The 20,069-nt window shown below is 42.8% G+C and overlaps 1 protein-coding gene across 4 annotated transcripts in view; it reads right to left on the minus strand.

Annotated features, from left to right (window-relative positions):
• The window catches only part of kdm4b (lysine (K)-specific demethylase 4B), a 555,684-nt gene that overhangs the window by 409,710 nt on the left and 125,905 nt on the right, over nucleotides 1-20,069 (minus strand). For all 4 annotated transcript variants that reach the window (XM_070859945.1, XM_070859943.1, XM_070859944.1 and 1 more), the window contains 3 exons: nucleotides 16,138-16,313; nucleotides 11,223-11,337; nucleotides 7,284-7,477 (listed from right to left, as the gene is read on the minus strand). In XM_070859945.1, the coding sequence (XP_070716046.1) occupies nucleotides 7,284-7,477; nucleotides 11,223-11,337; nucleotides 16,138-16,313 (485 nt within the window). The remainder of the gene's footprint in view (nucleotides 1-7,283; nucleotides 7,478-11,222; nucleotides 11,338-16,137; nucleotides 16,314-20,069) is intronic.

The following is a 20,069-nucleotide window of genomic DNA, read 5'->3' on the forward strand; positions in this document are numbered from 1 at the left end:
ACCCAGGTAAGCTTTTTTTTTGTTGCCATGTACAGAATTTAAGCACGGGTCATATTTATAAATTAAGGACAAAAGAAACACACGAGGAACTTTTTACTAAGAGTGGTAAGTATTTGGAACAAATCATTAGCACAGCTGATGACACAAAAAAATAGCTTCAAGAAGAAACTAGACAGGTTCTGGTCAACAAATGGGATTCAGTTATTCGAAATGCACCACGGGAATACTGTGGATAGGTCGGCTAGATGGGCTGAAGGTCTTCCCCTGCCTGAAATGGTTACTCTGTTACGATGTTACCACCGCCCAGTCCATTTACACTTTCTATCACCAGGCTAATTTTCAATGCAACTAACTAATTTACCAATCATTGCAAATGCCACCATCTTCTTTAAACCCTCACGTGCAGAATTTTATCAAATGCCTACTGAATGAGTAAATAAACTATATTCACTAAATAGCCCTCACCCACTGATTTAATTACCTTCTCAAAAGAATTCCAAATAGACTCGTTAAGCACAACCCATTTGCTTAAAAAAAACATCCTGACAGTTCCTTATGCGCTTCAGATGAAGACAGTAGTATCTTGTTAAATACTGAAGTATTTTTCTCCCATCAAAATTCCACTATTTAGAGATTAATAGTAGCCTGTCCAGATTGGGTGACACAGTAAATCCAAAGCCGAACACTTCTTTTATTGGGACATTTTGTGAAGCCAGTCTAGACACAAAGAATCCTATTCTTCAATTACTGTAAATGAAATTATTTTAGGATATAGCCACCTGTTTTGCAATGGTCACCCTTGTGCCAACAACTTGCTTTAACCCAGATACTGATTGGTCCAAGTTCACTAACCATGAAAGGACCACGAGGAAAGTATGTGGAAAAATGGGATGGTCACAACTAAAAGTGCTCGCCCAGGGGTGGATTTGAGTGGTAATGGCCAAGTGACATATACAGAAGAGCCATCCAATGTATTTGATCCATGCTGCACTTGACCCAAAAGAGCTTGATGCATTTGTTAAGTGCAATCAAAGCATTGCACACAGCATAACCATCCCTCAAAGCGACAAAGGCAATTCTATTAGTAAGCTAGTGCCCTTTCTAGGTGTCATTATCAGTACAAAATCAAAACCAGCTTCTGCCAGCTGACATCACAGGAGGAGAGTGCTTAAGCAAGTTGCCAAAATAGATGAATGCTTCTCCCCACCAGGATTTATTTGATTTAGTCCCAAATTGCACACAAATAGATGTGCAACTTTCATGGCATAATTGGGAAATGGAATGCTTTTGAATATTATTTCACACTTTCAGCACTTCAATAACCTGCAGGATAACCTATAACTGCCACAGCCTTGCACTGCAGTCAATACTTGCATTATGATCAATATGATCTCGGGGTGGAGGGTTACTAAAAATGTACAGCTTCTTGAAACAATCTACAAAGATTGTCTGTGATTTTTCATAGCAAATAGTAAGAATCAACCTTGGGACTTCCCTACTCTGCATGACTTACATGGTGCATCTGTGCCCTAGGTTTGTAGCCTAAAAATCTACTTGTTAGCACGACATGCACTGGCCACTACAAAAAAACTGCAGTCAACGGGACAAGACCCAGCAAATGTAAGCCAAGAGAATGAGATGCAAGACTTCTGCAGAAATGTGTGGGCATACACACTTCCAATATGAACTGTGCCCCATCCAAGCCAAATTAACTGCTGCATAAAAATAATGGTGTTTATTTTGTTGCCACAATGAAATTTCACCGAACAAATAAAGCCCGGCATGCCGTTCAGAATACAAGGCAAACCCCGGTGCATTCGTTTCCCACAAAAGCAAATCAGCTTCTCCTACAGCCCATAAAATGGAGAAGTGCCCTTCCTATTCATGAAAACATACGCAGCCTGTCGCCAAACTGCTCCAACGGATTCCAGACCTGTAGGGTCCCTGAAACAAACATCTCATCTATCCTCATTTCTCTGGTACTTTGCAGACAATTTATTATTAAATAACCGATTGGTCGAACCAATCACTGCATATTGGACGGTACATGTTGCACGATATACTAATTGCCTCTTATTTTCTCTCTGCCGTCCCCAGCAATTGCATCACAATGTGCTAACTGAAGCACTTGGTCTCAACAATATCCTGAAGCATTCCTCTTCTCTTTGGTGAAATTAACTGGCCTCATAATGACGTTAAACTAATGGAACAATGGAGATTTACAGCTGTAACAATCACGTGCACCGAACTGACCTGTGCGTGTGCACTGAGGCGGGATAAAGACACTTGAAATGTTCCCATTCACTCCTGTACTCAACAAGGAGACAATAATCTATATTCTGCAATGGATTGCCTTGCAGTGCAGTAAATACAATCTGCCTGACTGGTTAGTGAATGTCCACCACTTTATAAAACAGATGGATTTTATTTCTTTTGTAGTCAGGACTGTGTACAGCAGGCAGGCAACATTCAATGCAGGCAGCACAGACAATCTGATAATTCCACTCCTGCAAATACCTTGGTATTGTTCAGAAGTTTAGTCAGAAGTCTTGAATGAGTAGTTTCAGCCGCTATCATTGGATAACTAGGTTTCCAACATTAAAACAATCCTGGACAAAAAGGTTTTAGAATTCGGCATCCTTTCGTCAAAAGTACACCACATACTACTCTCTTCGTTAAAAGAGAGCCCGCTATCTCTCAGTCTCAATTCACGGAACTGTAAAAAACACATCGATGGTACTTGCAGTAAATTACTTCAAAACATGAAAGTAATGACAGAAGTTGAAGACATCTGAGCTGTCAACATAGCCTTCACCAGGCAACCTATAACTCAACTTTGACCCCCTGATATTTTACTTTAAGGGGTTTATAGTCGCCAAAGAACTCTTCCTCCTGGCATGTCACACACACCTGGAACACAATTCTGGGAATTGCCACTGACCAGTATGTTCAATCGTAGTTTGCAATTCATAAAAGGTTTTTATTTTATCTAAAGACTATCTTTGTCCGGTCTAATGCTGCAGCACAATGGTGTGGTAAATACAGCGCAAACCTAATAATAATCTTCTAGAAACAGGCCAGGAACACTGCTATACTAAACGAGCAAAAATATCAGCATGATAATCGCTTATCTTTAAAAAAAAAATTACAGAGTGGTTCCCCCGCCACTTCAAGTGATGCCACATATAAATGAAACCCACGGATGTTCAGCATACTGAGCTCTTGCTCTCCATGGTTACAGCTCTCGTAATTCACTGCAGTGCAGTCCCATGGGGGGGGTGGGAAGAAGAGAAGAGGAAAGAGATGCTGCTTCAAACACAAGATGAGTTTTCAGAATTACCTACACAACAGCATCCCCTGATGGAATAAACTTGAATCTCTTCCATTTTACATCAAATAAACTTATTTCTGCTGTTTTATTCGCTGGCAAAAGATCAAAGCAAAATATGCCTGATATTTCAGTGAGGCATTCAATTACACTGTAGGCAGTAAAGTGGAGATGGTAAAGTCCACTTGACTTCACAGTCCTTGCGGGGCGCTCTGGTTACAATCCATTATGAAATATGCATTTTTTAAAGAAAATCAACAGACGATAGATAGACATACAGACACATTTGCAGACTTTCCATTAGGGACTTCTGCACATTTGTGGTTCTGTACTTAAATAACTCTAAATTTACTTTTACAAGGAATTCTACCCGACAAGATAGAATACAAATAATTATTCCAGAATTCCTGTAACTCATAGGATTTCTTTGACCAACTCCAACAATTGCACTTATTTAGAACTGGGGTCATTGGCAGGGTGTGTGTGGGGAGAGGGAAACAGAGATGCAAGATCAGGTTTTTTTTGGCCCTCCTTCGTTTCTATTCAAGACAAGGATTCCAATAGAACAACAGTGATGGGAAGCAAAGCGGTTAATTAAAAGCAGAAGGACTAAAACGTGATACTTGAAGCCTCGTTTGAAGCAATCGAGAACAGCTGCTAAAGGTTGATCAGAATTGGGCATGCTGTGAAGCTTAGGGCATCTCCTAAGTGAAGTGAAGTGAGACCACTGGCTTTATCTGCAAGGCCTCCCAATTCCACAAAAATTGATCCTAATCATTTTTCCACAGCCTGAAGGAGTGTTGCGAGTCAGAGCCAATGTCCGTTCTGGTAACAAATCCATGAGAGCATCCTCGGAGAGTGGGAGCCAGCATTATACTAAAAGTACGTTGGGTTTGCTAATTCTAGTTGGGTGTATTGCTGGAGGTTTAATCACATGACCTCCCCGCCCAGTCAAACACCTTTTTTGCCATCTCCAATATTTATTATAACTAATGAACAAGTGTTTGATGGAAATGAAAAAAAAAGCACAATTATTTTTAATGTCCCGATGATTTTTACTGGGTTGCTCACAGCAGTGTCCAAGAGATTAATCTTCAATTCCTGGAGACTCCAAGACAATGCTGGAGGGTTGGGAACCCTAGGTGGCATCAAAGCCAACTGCAAGGGCCCAGCTGCGTGGAGGCGTTGCAGATAAAAGGCATTAAATTAATCAGTTCTCTGACAGGAAGTGCACTCGGCACTGCATCATAGCTAATGGTAGAGAAGCAACCATGAATAGCATTCACAGTTAATTTCTAAAATCTGCTGGCTAGTGAGCGAGAAGGCAGGGAGAAGAGACAGTTATGGTTAGCGATCAGCAATAAGAATTGGCAGCTAGCTTTGGAGCTGCCCATCAGATGAGAAACAGGGTTCTGTTAAGAGCACAATTATGGCTTCTTTCCACAAGAAAGAAATCCTAATAATACCAATAAGTACCGAGGACTCCAACCAACATCAGTGGATTTTAAGATGTAACTTAGGGTCATTACAGCACATGTATCAAATAAGTTGGAGGCCCACGATGTAATCAAGGAGGAACAGGCTGGATTGCCTTCTCATCAGGAATTCTTGGGCAAGTTTTTCGCTTTATTAGAAATCGCAGAATGTGTCAAAGCAACTTGCAATCCTTTCATTGATTTTCATAAGACTTTCATGCTGCACTCATGAAAAAGCTAGAAGTATTTAACCAAATCTTGAAATTTCTCTCACTGTACTCCAGCTCCAAGATCCATACAAAGGTAGCTGGAAGACTGATGAAACATAACTCTCTCTTGAAAGAGCTAGGCAAGGTTGTCCATTGTCATCCATCCTAGTTGAGGTCTTCATCGATGATGTGCTGCCTGGCAGTATAAAGGATGATCCCAAAGTGTCAGTTCCAGTTAATTTCGAAAGATCTTTCAGGCTTATTTTCGCACTGTTGTTGTTGGACTAAGCCAGAAACCTGTTGTTTTACAAATGCCATCTCGAACAATAGTCTAACACAATGATATATACCCCAAGTGCAGTATTATGCAGAGCTGTAGCAAGGGTCGGAATTGATTTAAACAATGTCCATCACAAGTGTTGATCTATCAGTAGCTATGGTTGTGGTGGATAGTTCTGAGGGACTGCACTGACAAAGGACAAAAGATAATCTGGTCTTTCTCGTTTTTCTTCGCCCCAATGCAGCTTAAACGTGTGGCACGAAAGGCGCAACTCCAAACAGACCATGCGGTGGAATGGCTTCCTTTGATCCTAGTACGGGGTCAGATAACCAAGGTTCATGGTGGGCTTCGAGATAAAAAGGAAAAACTGTTGCAAGGAGTGGGAACTCTGGCCTACAATGACATGTCAATCAACACCCTAAAGAAATGAACCAAATCACTTTTGTGAAACCACTTATATGAGGATATGGATAAAGCAGTTGGTGATAAATAAGCATTTACACAACTATGGAATTGCACATCTAGAACATCAAGGTGGCTTGCACAACACAAACAATGTTCCTTGAACAGTTCTGCCACACTCAAAGCAGATGCCCATTATGTAGCTACTGAGGAAACTCAGACTTGGTACAGCTGCTATTACCTCAAAACCAGATATCCAGGGTTCAGTGTCCAGCTTGATTGATTTGCAGAGACAAGCAGTTCATGATGAAGCTCCATACCTCCAACTGGTAAATAAGGAATGCTGCCTGTCCACGCTGTCGTCGGGATGATGTCAATGCACAGATATTTCATGGCGAGTTGCACTGCTTACTGTGCCAACCCGAGCTGTTCCAGGTCCTTGCTGTTTATCCAGTGTAACCTCAAACCATTGCTTCCTACCTATCCAATGGCCATCAAGCAACTATCCTCCTTTGGGTGTGAGATTGGAGATAAGCAGAACTTTTTGGGGGTCCTGGTGATGGGAGATTGTTAAGAGGTCTGATAATAGGTTTAGTTCTCATAAGGTACATTTCCCAGAAGCTGGACCATGAGTCTCCATTGCACAGGTTTTCTGTACCCAGTTTGACTATCCATTAGATGCAAACCAGGCAGTCCTGAGCTTTCATGGCCCAGATGTTGCGGTGGGTAATGATAGTGAGCTGTCAGTGTTCGCTGTCATTACCCCTCTGAAATGGACCATAACGTCAGGATTTAACGCATGCGCAGACAAATGCGGAAATCCTGACGCTGCAGTCAGTCATTCTCGGCTCCGTCACAGTCTGCGCTGTGGAACTCCCCAGAGCCGCCACTCAGTGAAGTCAGTTGAACTGATGAAAACTTAAGCTTTTCCCCTCTAATATCGCTGTTAAACACCCCATAAATATTAAGTATTGTTCGAATAGGTAACTGGGTTTTTTTTTTAAATAAATCAGCATTTTAAACATAACATAATAAATAGGAGCAGGAGTAGGCCATTTGGCCCCTCAAGCCTGCTCCGCCATTCAATGTCATGGCTTCAATAAGATCATTTGGCTGCTGAACAACTGTTTATGGCCTTGAAAAACTAATTTTATTATTTGTGGAGTGTCAAATTTCTCCATGATGATAAATTAGTGATTTTTAAAATAATAAAAAATACTTAATTTTTTTTTAAAGTTTGTTTGATATTTCAGCTTCTACCTTAACCCCATATGTAAGTTCCAATTGTTATTTCGCTCTCTAAACATTTTTACAAAGTGAATTAATAATCAATGCTTTTTGTTTGCTGTCTGAGAATGCTCCAATGGGATTGGCTGCTTCGGTAGCTTGATGACATCACTGCTGCTCTATGCTGGGGATTCCCTTTTGACTGCGCTACAATCAAATTCAGGTCAAGAAAGCTGAAGTTTTTGCCACAGAGATCGCGATATCTTTGTGGGCAGCTTTCTTCAAGGTCAGCTGCGGGCGCTGTCATTTTGGGAAAGAACACGTTTGCCAATTCAACTTGATCGTGCAACATTTGTACGTACCAGGATTTGGGCTCCCCAAAGTGCAAGTAGTTAATGCTGTAGAGGTCCATATCTTCCGTGTGCCAGGCAAACGTGGTTTTCCACATTCCAAAGTACAGGTATGGAGTATTCACACCTTCAATCACGATTCCACACTCCTGCTCCACCATATCCAGTAAGGTGTTGAGATTTCCGATGTTCCACTCCTCAATATTCTATAATGAAGGGTAAGAGGAAAAAGTTACAATTGAGGGCAAGTCAGCCGTTCTGGAATATTTATTATATACTTTAAAATCTCATTAATGCTCACACTGCATACATATCCTTGCAAAAATAAACTTGTCCTAATCCACGTGTCTGTAAAAAGCAGCTGTTAACTTCCAAGTATCCCCACTGACAACTCTAATATTCAGGTGCTGCAATACTCGCAGCCAAGATCTAATGTAACAAGATCATTAGGAATACTAATAGATTTGTAAGTAATAATAACTTCATTTTCTTAAAAAAAATTGCAGGCTAACAAAATTAGTCAAAGTAATAATTAAAACCAATTATTCATATCATATTTCGAGGGAATATATATACGACTGATTCAAGTTCAGGGAAAGAACAGCTGTGCTGGTGTGTACAAGCAGTGTAGGTCTCTGCTGTACCTAAATCTCTTAAGGATTGAAGAAGAAATAATTTAAACCATCCTGAAGGGACGGCCATGAATTAAATAGGAGATCTGTCAATCTTAACAGCGCTCCATCTGCTTTTCAGCCAGGAAACAAGAGGGAATCCAAATCTACACCAACACAAGTGCAACAGTATTCCTACAGTAACTGTTCTCACCCAGGTCTCCTGTAACCATACCAATTAAAATTGACATTTTGATCTCGATCAAAAAGCAATGACTTGACATTAAAAAGGGCCCCGTCTCATCTCGCAGAAAAGGTCTAGATTGCATCTACAAAACCATTTCAAAAAATGTTGAAAGTGACAGATTCATCAGCCCAGGTAAGCGACAAGCCAACAAATCCCTTTTTATCTCTGCACTTGTAGCTTTAGCGCAGTTCAGGCGTGTCTAATACACACTCGGCCACTCTTCATGTGTGAACCTTAACTGGTTTGTTCCCTCATCACATTCTTGGTGTAAGTAGGGGGCTTACAATTCGCCTCAGTGTCTCGAGCCTAGGAAGAGAAAAATCAGCCAGTGTTCCCCAGTCTTATGATTGCTATTCAGTGATCCCAATGCCAAAACGCATCTGTGAGAGTGCCAGTGAGGGTAGGATCAGGCTTGGCTGCCAGCACACACACTATAAATTCACACATTAGAAATGACAACTTGAACAAGGGGCGGAGAGAGGAGAAAAAGAGGACCAAAAAATTTAGAGGTAAAATAGCCACTTAATACAACAGAATTCTAATCGACACGAATACTCTCTGCTCACCAACTGTGAGTAGCACTGAGGATTTGTGAACATTGAGAGCCAGCAGGAACCCAGTGCTTTCAATTTTTTTCTTGCTTAATTAAGAATTTGATAGAACAAGATCAATTTTATACATGGTATTTGATGGAATGGTGACTAATTAGTTATAACACATTCTTCCATCTCTCTGATCCAGGTCCAAATCCAAATCTGTCCCGCCGCATGAAACTTTTCTTAGCTACATAGTTAAATGGTCCTATATGTGGCTATAAGCCAGTTCACACTAATGGAACTCTCACACTAATGGAACTCCACAGTACAAAGCTGCTAGTAAAGCTGCAATCTTAACTCAGATCATCGAGCCTTGTAGCAAACTCGGAGGAGGAAATGGCTCATATTGAATCTCAACAGAAAATAAATTAGATGCAGCATTTAGCCTGTGTTGCAACTGACTCAAAAGAAGTGGCGACGTCACCATATGGGAGGAGGTTCATGGTACGGGCAGTGCCTTCCTTCATCCGCTCGGACGGTGCAGTCCAGAGTTGTATGTCAGCCCCGGGGCCTGGTGCACTCGCACAGCGAGACACTGGTAAGCGCTCGGCGGGCGAGCACGGAGGCCGACACAGCTCTGCAAACAGACTCATAACTGGATTATGGAGCCTCGGACATTGAAAATCCAGAGAGAGGAGGCGAGAGGGCTCCCAGAGACACCGGGAATGGATTTGCAGGGCTGGGGCTGGGGGAGGGTAGGAAGGTGCCAGCCGTGTCCAAGGGCTTGGAATTACGATCAAGCTATGCTTCATTCACTGAGTACGACAGCCGGGCCGGTGACTGGACCCAGACTAAAGGCGCTGTCCTAGTTACTGGCGCTGTCCCGATGGCAGAAATGCTGTGCACCAGGCAGCGTCTCAGTGATATCCAACACAGACAGGCCAGTAAACTGCAGAGGTCGAGGGGAAAAAACCCTGAAACACTCAGCAACTGTGCAGTGAGTCAGCGGGCGCTGGAGGGTTACACCTGAAACAGTGTGCCGTGTTCCCAACAGGAGCCTAATCCCACTCCAGGAAGAGCAGGGAGTGAAGTATTCATGCAGTGAAGTATTCAACAGGCATGAACGTGTCGGGTTACCTTTCAGCCGAAGGGAAGATAACAGCTTTCTCATCACCAATCACATCAATGTTCACTATATCGGCAAGCCCTGGCAACATTTCATGCAAGTCCTTTAACAGGACACTGATAAACTTTACATTCAAAAACATAACTGTTTAAGGTGTTTATAGTATTATAATTTAGATGGGGGGGGTCCGTGATTACTAATGCATTTGAAAAGAGGTCCTTCAACCGAAACAATTTGAGAACCACAATATTAGAACAATCTATATATTGAAACTCTTAAGGGATGCTGTTGAAAATTTTGATCACAAAATTTTGATCGACATTTACATTTGTAAATTCCTTTGTCATCATTCTCATTCAATGACACTATGTCAATTGTCATGACGTAGTTGCAGCTTCTGACCACTGGGTGGTTCTGTGGAGCGAGATCTGAAGTCTCTCCTTCCAACCCCTTCGCCATCTTGTACATTCAAAACCATCATTCATCAACTGGCCATGGGTAGTTTTACTAATTGGAGTATGATATTGTCGCTCTCTACTTGCCCAAGGTGTGTACATACCTCTTTATCCACTCTGATTTGTTATGTCTGATTGCATACATAAAATATCATTTGCTGACGGGTGAATTTAACTCACAAAATGCTGAAAACACACAACATGCCTATCAGCACATCAAAGATAACAGAAGCTTATCAATTTGGGTGGAGATCCTTCTTCAATTTTGGGCATGGACCACGATTCAGAGAGATAACCCGTCTGTTCATTTCAGATATTGTACTTCTAGCATTTTCTATTTTTTATTTTAGATTTCCATTATTTTTTTTCTCCAACGTGCTGAAATAATTCTCAGCAGCTTGGCCATCACCTTGAGTATCTGCTATTATAGAAGTTGACTCGACAAGTCAGGAGATTCAAAGTGGCTGCAATATTTGTTCATTCACATTACACTTCACGGGCCTCAAATAAAATTAGCAGTAACCCCTTCATTCATTATATTTGCTTTTTTTTACTGCCCCTCACATTCTGTACAGTCATGGGTCAGAAGACAGAGTAGTCCTGGTCCAGCCCAGGCACAGTTACTGTTGGCTTCTGTGGGTAAGCTGCCACTGCTCGTCCTTGCCACAGTGAGGAACAGATCACTGCTGCGGGCTGAATAACAATCCTCAGAATCAAGGTGCTGATTGAATTCCGGGAAAAGTTGCATGGCTCAAATCTAAATCACAATTCACATGGGACACAAACCAGGATGTTGCCACCTTACTTCGGGGAGAGAGAAGGCATGGCAGCCCAAGTGGCAAAGAGGAATCAGTGCTCCAAATAAGGTGTTTCCACAGCACAATAGTTCATAACTTGCTACACACAGGACTAAACTCATGGGAAAACTACCAAGACTTGTTTTAAAACTGCTCTTCAAAAGTGCACCGTGACTCACATTGTCATACAGAGAACCACTGATGTCAGCTCCATAGATGGGAGACACAAATGTCAGATTCTTCCAGTATTTGCGCTCAAGGTCATCAAAATCGATATGGCGTGGAGTACAATACCTGAAAGAGAAGGATCACAGGTTTATTTTCCACTGGCTTTTCAAAAGAAAGTTGCTATGGGCTTAAATACAGGGGAAACTGAGGAAGGAGAAATGAATGAAACAATAGGCAGAAGTACCTTTGAACATCCGAGCAAATGTTACTGGCTTATCAAAGGTTCTATACATTCAGCATCATAGGGGTCAAGTTTTGGGCCGCTTTTCGCGCCTAAAAGTGCGACAGAAAAACACCTCTTAATGCTCCAGCTCCTTGCTGGTCCCTGGGAGCTTGGTGTGGCGCGCACACAGCAGCGGGGGACAGAGCCACAGAGTCGCGCCGATACTGCAAGTGGAGGGGGACGGGGCTAAGTTAAATGAGGCAACATCGTGCCGGCAGTCCTGCGCATGCGTGTTGGAGCGCGCACGCGCAGTAAGCCCAAAAATATTGGCACTCGGCCATTTTTAAAGGGACTTAAAGATTTGTCTCGTGGACCCCTGGAAAGGCTTGGGATTGAATTTTGGTGATTTTTTTGTGTCTAAAGGAGTGCTTTTAGTAGCTGTGTCTTCGGCCGCCGTCAGCAACTGCCGCTGCCCCTATCCTGTGGCCGAATGGCCTCAGCTTCCCTCGCAGCTCGAATGCTGCTTGATTGCTGTGTCTTCGGCTGCCGTCGAGTCACTGACGCCGCCCGTCTCCTACAGGGAAGGAAGGCCTGCCTGAAGCACCGCAGCTCGAAGGCTGCTGCTGCTTCACACAGGTAGGAATATTCAATATTTTGCCTTTGCTTTGTTTATAATTTTTTAGTCAGGATGGCTCTTTATTTGTATAAGTAAGACTGTTGAATGCTTGTAGAATTTAATTACTTCCCTTCGCGCCCCCCCCCCCTCCCGTTCCCTACACCTGATTTGTAAAGTGTAGGCAAGGTTTTTCTGATCGTACAAAAATCTAGACTTACTCCATTCTAAGTTAGTTTGGAGTAAGTGTTCACTGCCTAAACTTTCAAAACAGGCGTAAGTGGCCGGACACGCCCCCTTTTGAAAAAAAAAATCTGTTCCAAAATGAAACTGTTCTAACTGACTAGAACTGGAGCAAACTAAATGCCGAGAATTGCAATTTCTAAGATACTCCATTCTAAACCAGTTGCTCCAAAAAAATAAGAGCAACTCAGGCCGAAACTTGACCCCATAGAAATGACACCACATATGAGCCCATCACGCCTGTGACAGCTGCAACTCTTCAACTGGAATTACCGACTCTAATCCCATTTTCCTATCCTTACCCCGTATTATTTTTGGAGTTCTCGGTAGTAGGTGAAATTTCACAGTCTCCCATCTATGTTGCTCCCCTGCTACACCCACAGCCATCTGAGCCAGAGTAAGCATCTCTTGGGCTGGTGGTCCATTGGTATTGTATAATTGTCGTCATATTCGTTTAATATTGCGGACACCAGAACCTCTGCCACTCGAACGACTGGGCTCATGATACACTACACCTCTACGCCAACCAGCACCTCCTGCCATCTGTAATTTTGCATGTAATAACTTAATTGCCCAGTATGAATTTAGAAAAGGAAAATCCTGCTTAACCAAACTCATTGACTTGAGAATATTAGATAAAACAGACAGTAAAACTCTCTCTGATGTGGCTTGCTTTGAACTTTACCCCCTCTGATCCAAGGAGTACAAACTTGAGCATATCTGATGCACAACTGGTTTAGCCATCCATCACCAGATCTGGTTTCATCATATCAAGCTCTACCAGGCTTTAGATTTGTCACAAAGATAGAGACCATCCATTCAGCTGAGTAAGTTTATTTTCCAGAGCAAAACTTTCTGAAAGTCCAAGCAAGCCACATCAGTGTTTCAGCGTCTGTTTTATCTGCAATATTCTCAAGTCAATGAGGGTTTGAGCTCCACACCAGATCTAAACACATAATCTGGGCTGATACTCAAATTCAGTACCAACTGAGCGAGTAATTGCCATAGGTGCATCCTTTGGATGAGACATTAAACTTAAGGTCCCATGACCCTTCTCAGTTGGACATTAGAGATTCCATGGCACTAAATGAACAAAGGCAACATCCCTCAGCAAACCTAAGAGGCCTCACAAGTACCGGTTTCTATTGACAGATCACGCGCATCCCCGGGAGAAGGACATTCGCACGCAGAGATTTGAGCTATTTGCCTGGCAGTGCAACCGTTTTAAAAGATTGAAAAATTTAATTATCACTAATTTTTGTATTAAAAACCCTATTCATTAAGGCAAGTTTATTTTCACCCCTATTGAACCATATTAAAAAAAATTCTAAAATTAATTGTGCCTAAAACATTTAACTAAATTCAATTTCAATTAATTTTAGATATGAGAGGTGTTTTTTTTTAATTTATTGTGTTGTGTTTCTGTGTTTTGGGGGGTATTCTCATTGATAGTAATGGGGGCTCGTACAAACGGAGCTCCCATTATCAATGAGAATACTCCATTTTCATTGGTGGTCAGGCCCACGTGATCTCAGGTTGCGCTTATGTTCCTGGGATGTGAGAACCCGTACGCTGGGCTGAGAGGGGCAGCCTCGGACTGCAAGTCTACATTCCTCCTGGACCACCAGCTATTTCCGTAAAAATAAATTCAGTTGGAGGTGTCCACCTGCAGGAAGCCTCGGATCCCAATTTCCGGGCCAATATTGCTCAAGAGGTCATCCTGTTGTTCAAATCTCATTGCTGTTTGTGGGGCACCAATGTCACAGAATTGCTTCTTGCAGAACCATATCAGTGCCCAACGATTACGATGGAGACAGCCAGTATCCCACAGATTTCCTCCTTGGTCTTCAGCAATCTATGCTCGATACTGACTAGCCCTGGTTATTTATTTGTCCTAATTTCCACTTAAATTTATTTGTTTTGGCTTAAAACACTCCTGTGAAGCGCCTTGGGACGTTTTACTACGTCAAAGGCGCTATATAATTGCACATTGTTGTTGTAACTCATCAAGTAACTCAAATTCCTGCAGTCTAGGACATCTGGTGTATAACAAAAATTTGATAATTTAGCATTATTCTGTCTAGTTAACACTTCTATGAAATACTAATTTATATATTTTTTTTATTTACTATTTAATTTCACAGTCATGTATAATCTTTGAGAGTTCCAATTTCCTCTCTAATAACCGTTTACTGCAATAATACTTTCAGATTTTTCTTGCATTATACTGAAATATATTTAATTTTATTCTTCTCTGGGGTGTTGCTTGCACTATTAATATTTCTTTTAATGTGTTCAAGCAAATTCCTATGCTTTTCCCAGAGTGCATCCTTTGTTTTGCATAGTCCGTGCTGCACCCACCATCCCCTCCATTTTAATTGGCCTTATCATCCATTTAGTACAGTGCTTCTTTAGCTAATACTTACTTTTCTTATAGAATCATAGAAATTTACAGCATGGAAGGTGGCCATTTTGGCCCATCGTGTCCGCGCCAGCCGATCCAGCACTTTTCAGCTCTTGGTTCATAGCCCTGTACGTTACAGCACTTTAAGTGCACATCCAAGTATTTTCTAAATGTGGTGAGGGTTTCTGCCTCTACCACCCTTTCAGGCAGTGAGTTCCAGACCCCCACCACCCTCTGGGTGAAGAAATTTCCCCCCATATCTCCTCTAAACCTCCCCCCAATTATTTTAAATCTATGTCCCCTGGTCGTTGACCTCTCTGCCAAGGGACAGGTCCTTCTTATCCACTCAATCCAGGCCCCTCATAATTTTATACACCTCAATCAGGTCTCCCCTCAGCCTCCTTTGTTCCAAAGAAAACAGACCCAGTATCTCAAATCTTTCCTCATAGATAAAATTCTCCAGTCCAGGCAACATTCTTGTAAATCTCCTCTGCACCCTTTCCAGTGCAATCACATCTTTCCTGTAACGTGGTGACCAGAACTGCACACGGTACTCCAGCTGCGGCCTAACCAGTGTTTTATACAGTTCAAGTATAACCTCCTTGCTCTTGTATTCCATGCCTTGACTAATAAAGGCAAATATTCCATATGCCTTCTTAACCACCTTATCTAACTGGCTTGCTACCTTTAGGGATCAATGGACCTGCACTGCAAGGTCCCTTTGTGTTCCTCTACACTTTGCAGTGTCGTACCATTTAATGTGTATTCCCTTGCCTTGTTAGACGTCCCCAAATGCCTTACCTCACACTTCTCCGGATTGAATTCCATTTGCCACTGTTCTGCCCACCTGACCAGATCATTGATATCTTCCTGCAGTCTGCAGCTTTCTTCTTCATTATCAACCACACAGCCTAGTTTAGTGTCATCTGCAAACGTTTTAATCATACCCCCAAATATTTAAGTCCAAGTCATTGATATATACCACAAAAAGCAAGGGACCCAGCACTGAGCCCTGTGGAACCCCACTGGATATAGCCTTCCAGTCACAAAAACACCATTACCCTTTGCTTCCTGCCTCTGAGCCAGTTTTGGATCCAACTTGCCACTTTGCCCTGGATCCCATGGGCTTTTACTTTCATGACCAGTCTTCTGTATACTTCTCATAAACTCCACATAATAATTTTTCAAGTGCACCATTAACTGAGGTTTCAGCGACACTGCCCAGTTAATTTATTTTACTTCAAGCTGCGCTCCTTCAAATGTTGTCTTTTCATAATCATTATTTTTGACTTGTACCTTTAAATCTTACTGTGACCATCTGGTCCCTCAACATTCCACTGCTTCAATTTTACTGCAAGAACTAGATCTCAATTCGAGCTTACCTCTGGCAGGTTTTTTGACACATTAGTTTAGAAACAAGCAAACAAAAAAGGGTTCCCATACTTCTCACTGTTAGCCAGTTTCTTGTACTCCCCAACAGTCATGGATTTTTTCTGAATGTTGTACTGCGTGAAAAGCCCAGATTGGCCAGTCACGACCTGTTGAATTGGAGCTGGGATGGTCATATCATCAATGTCTTCATATGATTTCCTCGGTTTCCACTCCTTGGGGGGAATGACCTGAAAGCACAGTGCATACATTTAGCCAAATAAATCTGCAGTTATTTCACACCAAGGGCGTGCATCAATGAGCTGTGGACTGAGAGTGAAGCAGGGTCTCAAAACCCAGGCAGAGGCAACAAATACAAAGGTTATTTGGTCACAATTAAGAAAATGTCTCTGCTCTTGGAAGACAGCAAATGGAACATTATTCAGAATTATGTGCGCCTCTCCTGGCAATGTTAGCTAGGGAAAAAGACGAGCCTATTAAGGATCCAAAGGGAAATCTTCGTGTAGAGACAGAGGACATGACTCAAGTATTACATGAGCACTTTGCATCTGTCTTCACAAAGGATTCGGTGAAGATTACACTAAGAGAGGGAAGTTATGGAAATGATAGTAATAGGTAGAAAAGATGTACAGAAAAGATCACTGAAAGTTGGTAAGTCACCTGGTCCAGATGGAATGCATCCTTGGATGCTGAAAGAAGCAACGGTAGAAATAAGAGATGGATTGGTCACAATCTTTCAATCCCCATTGGATACAGGAGTAGTGCCAGCATGGATTTGTTAAAAGCAAATGGCGTCTGACGAGCTTGACTGAATTCTTTGATGAGGTAACAGAAAATGTTGATCAAGGAAGTGCAATCGATATTGTATACATGGATTCTCAGAAGGCATTCAACAGCAGGCTTATTAAGAAGATGGAAGCCCATGGATTTGGGAAAGTGGCAGTATGGATGCAAAATTGGCTCAGTGACAGGAAAACAAAGGGTGTTGGTGGATGGATGTTTTTCCAGACCAGGAGGTGATTTGCAGTGGTTCCCGCAAGGGTCAATTGTGGGTCCATTACCCTTTTTAATTTTTATAAATGACTCTGGTGCTGGGAGCAGCATTATAAAGTTTGCAACAATTTGTATTTATATAGCACCTTAAATGTGGTAAAATGGCCCAAGGCGCTTCGCAGAAATGTTATAAAGGCAAAAAAAAATTTGACACCGAGTCACATAAGAAATTACGGCAGGTGATCAAAAGCTTCGTCAAAGAGGTAGGTTTTAAGGAGCGTCTTAAAGCAAGAAAGAGGGCTAGAGAGGTTTAGGGAGAGAGTTCCAGAGCTTGGGGCCTAGGCCACGGCCACCAATGGTTGAGCGATTATAATCAGGGATGCTCAAGAGCGCAGGAATTGGAGAGCACAGATATCTCGGGGGGGGGGTTTCGGGTGTTGAGGCTGAAGAAGATTACAGAGATAGGGAGGGGAGAGGCCATGGAGGGATTTGTAAACAAGGATGAGAATTTTGAAATCGAGGCGTTGCTTAACTGGAAGCCAATGTAGCTCAGTGAGCACAGGACTGATGGCTGAACGGGACTTGGCACGACTTAGGACACAGGTTACCGTGTTTTGGATCACCTCCAGTTTACATATGGTAGAAATGGGAAGCCAGCCAGGAGTGCGTTGGAATAGTCAAGTCTAAAGGTACCAAAGGCATGGAAGAGGGTTTCAGCTGTGGCTGAGCTAAGGTAGGGACGCTGACGGACGATGTTACGGAGGCGGAAATAGACAGTTTTAGTTATGCTCCGGATCTGTGGCCGGATGCTCATTTCAGGGTCAAATAGGACACAAAGGTGATGCTAGTGAGAGGGATGGAGTCAGTGGCTAGGGAACACAGTTTGTGGCAGGGACCAAAGGCAATGGCTTCGGTCTTCCCAATATTTAATTGGAGAAAATTTCTGCTCATCCAGTACTGGATATCGGACAAGCAGTCTGACAATTTAGAGACAGTGGAGGGGTCGAGAGAAGTGGTGGTGAGGTCGAGCTGGGTGTCATCAGTGTACATGTGGAAACGGACGTCGTGTTTTTGGATGATGTTGCCAAGGGGCAATATGTAGATGAGGAATAGGATGGGGCCCAAGGATCGATCCTCAGGGGACACCAGAGATAACGATGCGGGAGTGGGAAGAGAAGCTGTTGCTGGAGATTTTCTGGCTACGATTAGACAGATAAGAATGGAACCAGGCGAGGGTAGTCCCACCCAGCTGGACGACGGAGGAGAGGCGTTGGAGGAGGATGGAGTGGTCAACCATGTCAAAGGCTGCTGACAGGTCGAGAAGGACGAGGAGGGATAGTTTACCTTTGTCACAGTCACAAAGGATGTCATTCGTGACTCTGATGAGAGCTGTTTTGGTTCTGTGGCAGGAGCGGAAACCAGATCGAAGGGATTCAAACATGGAGTTCCAGGAAAGATGGACGCGGATTTGGGAGGTGACAACACATTCAAGGACTTGAGAGGAAAGGGAGGTTGGAGATGGGGCAGTAGCTTGCAACCACAGTAGGGTCAAGGGTTATTTTTTTGAGGATAGGACTTATGACGACAGATTTGAAGGAGAGGTGGGCAGTACCCGAGGAAAGAGAACAGTTAACAATATCAGCTAACGAGAGCCAAAAAAGGAAGTTTTGCAGATGATCCAAAATTTGAGTAGCAGCAGCAGAGATGAGGATAGTTACAGGCTTCAGGATGACAGACAGGATGGTGAAATGGGAAGATGACCAGCAGCATGGCAGAAGGAGTTCAATGCGGAGAAGTGTGAAGTGATGCATTTTGGAAGACCTAATATGGAAAGACATTATACTCTAAATGGCACGAAGTTTTAAAAGTGTAGATGAGCAAAGAGACCTTGGTGTCCATGCACACAAATCCTTAAAAGTGGCAGGGCAAGGTGATGAGGTGGTTAAAAAAGCATATGGGTTACTTGGGTTTATAAATAGAGGAACAGAATACAAAAAGAGATCATGGCAGAACTTTACAAATCACTGGTTAGGTCTTAGCTGGGGTATTGTGGACAATTCTGGGCACTGCACCAGGAAAGATATAAAGACCATAGAAAGGTGCAGATGAGGTTTACCAGGATATTACCAGGGATAGGAGACTTCAGTTATGGGGAGAGGTTGGAAAAGTTAGGACTGTTTTCCTTAGAAAGGAGGTAACAGGGTGGCCCAAGAGGTATCAACATGAGAGGTTTTGAAAGAGAGAAAAACGATCCCCTCTGGTGAATGGGTAAATAACCAGAGGTCACAGATTTAAAATCATTGACAAAAGATCTGAAGGGGAGATGTGGAGAGAATATTTCCCACTCAGTTGTTGGGATTGGGAATGTTGTACCTGAAAATATGGAAGCACATTCCTAAAATAATTTTAAACGGGAGTTGGACAGGTACTTGAGGATGCGGGTTACAGACAAAAACCGGAGATGTGGGACTAAGCACGACTGCTCTGCCTAAGAGACAGCACAGGCACGACGGGCCGAATGGCCTCCTTCTGTGCTGTAAGTTTCAATGATTCTATGTCACAGCAACAGGTTATTCTGTGCCGCCTTCCACATACACTATGTGCCATTCCTCCTTCACCTTGATCCAACTTTTCCAGCCAGTGGCACTTCCTTCTCCTCACCAAAAAACAAAACATTTGGGTTCATGTCTGCAGACCAATAAAAACGCACACAAAAATGTACTGAAATATTTCAATACATTTTAATGTGTGTGCACGCTATACTGACACTGTCACCACCAGAGGGAGCACCGACGTACTGTCACCATCAGAGGGAGCACCGACATACTGTCAGCACCAGAGGGAGCATCATCATCATAGGCAGTCCCTCGGAATCGAAGAAGACTTGCTTCCACTCTTAACATGAGTTCTTAGATAGCTGAACAGTCCAATACGAGAACCACAGTCCGTGTCACAGGTGGAGCAGATAGTCGTTGAGGGAAGGGGTGGGTGGG

Source organism: Pristiophorus japonicus, chromosome 18 (assembly GCF_044704955.1).
Source record: "Pristiophorus japonicus isolate sPriJap1 chromosome 18, sPriJap1.hap1, whole genome shotgun sequence".
NCBI lineage: Eukaryota > Metazoa > Chordata > Chondrichthyes > Pristiophoridae > Pristiophorus > Pristiophorus japonicus.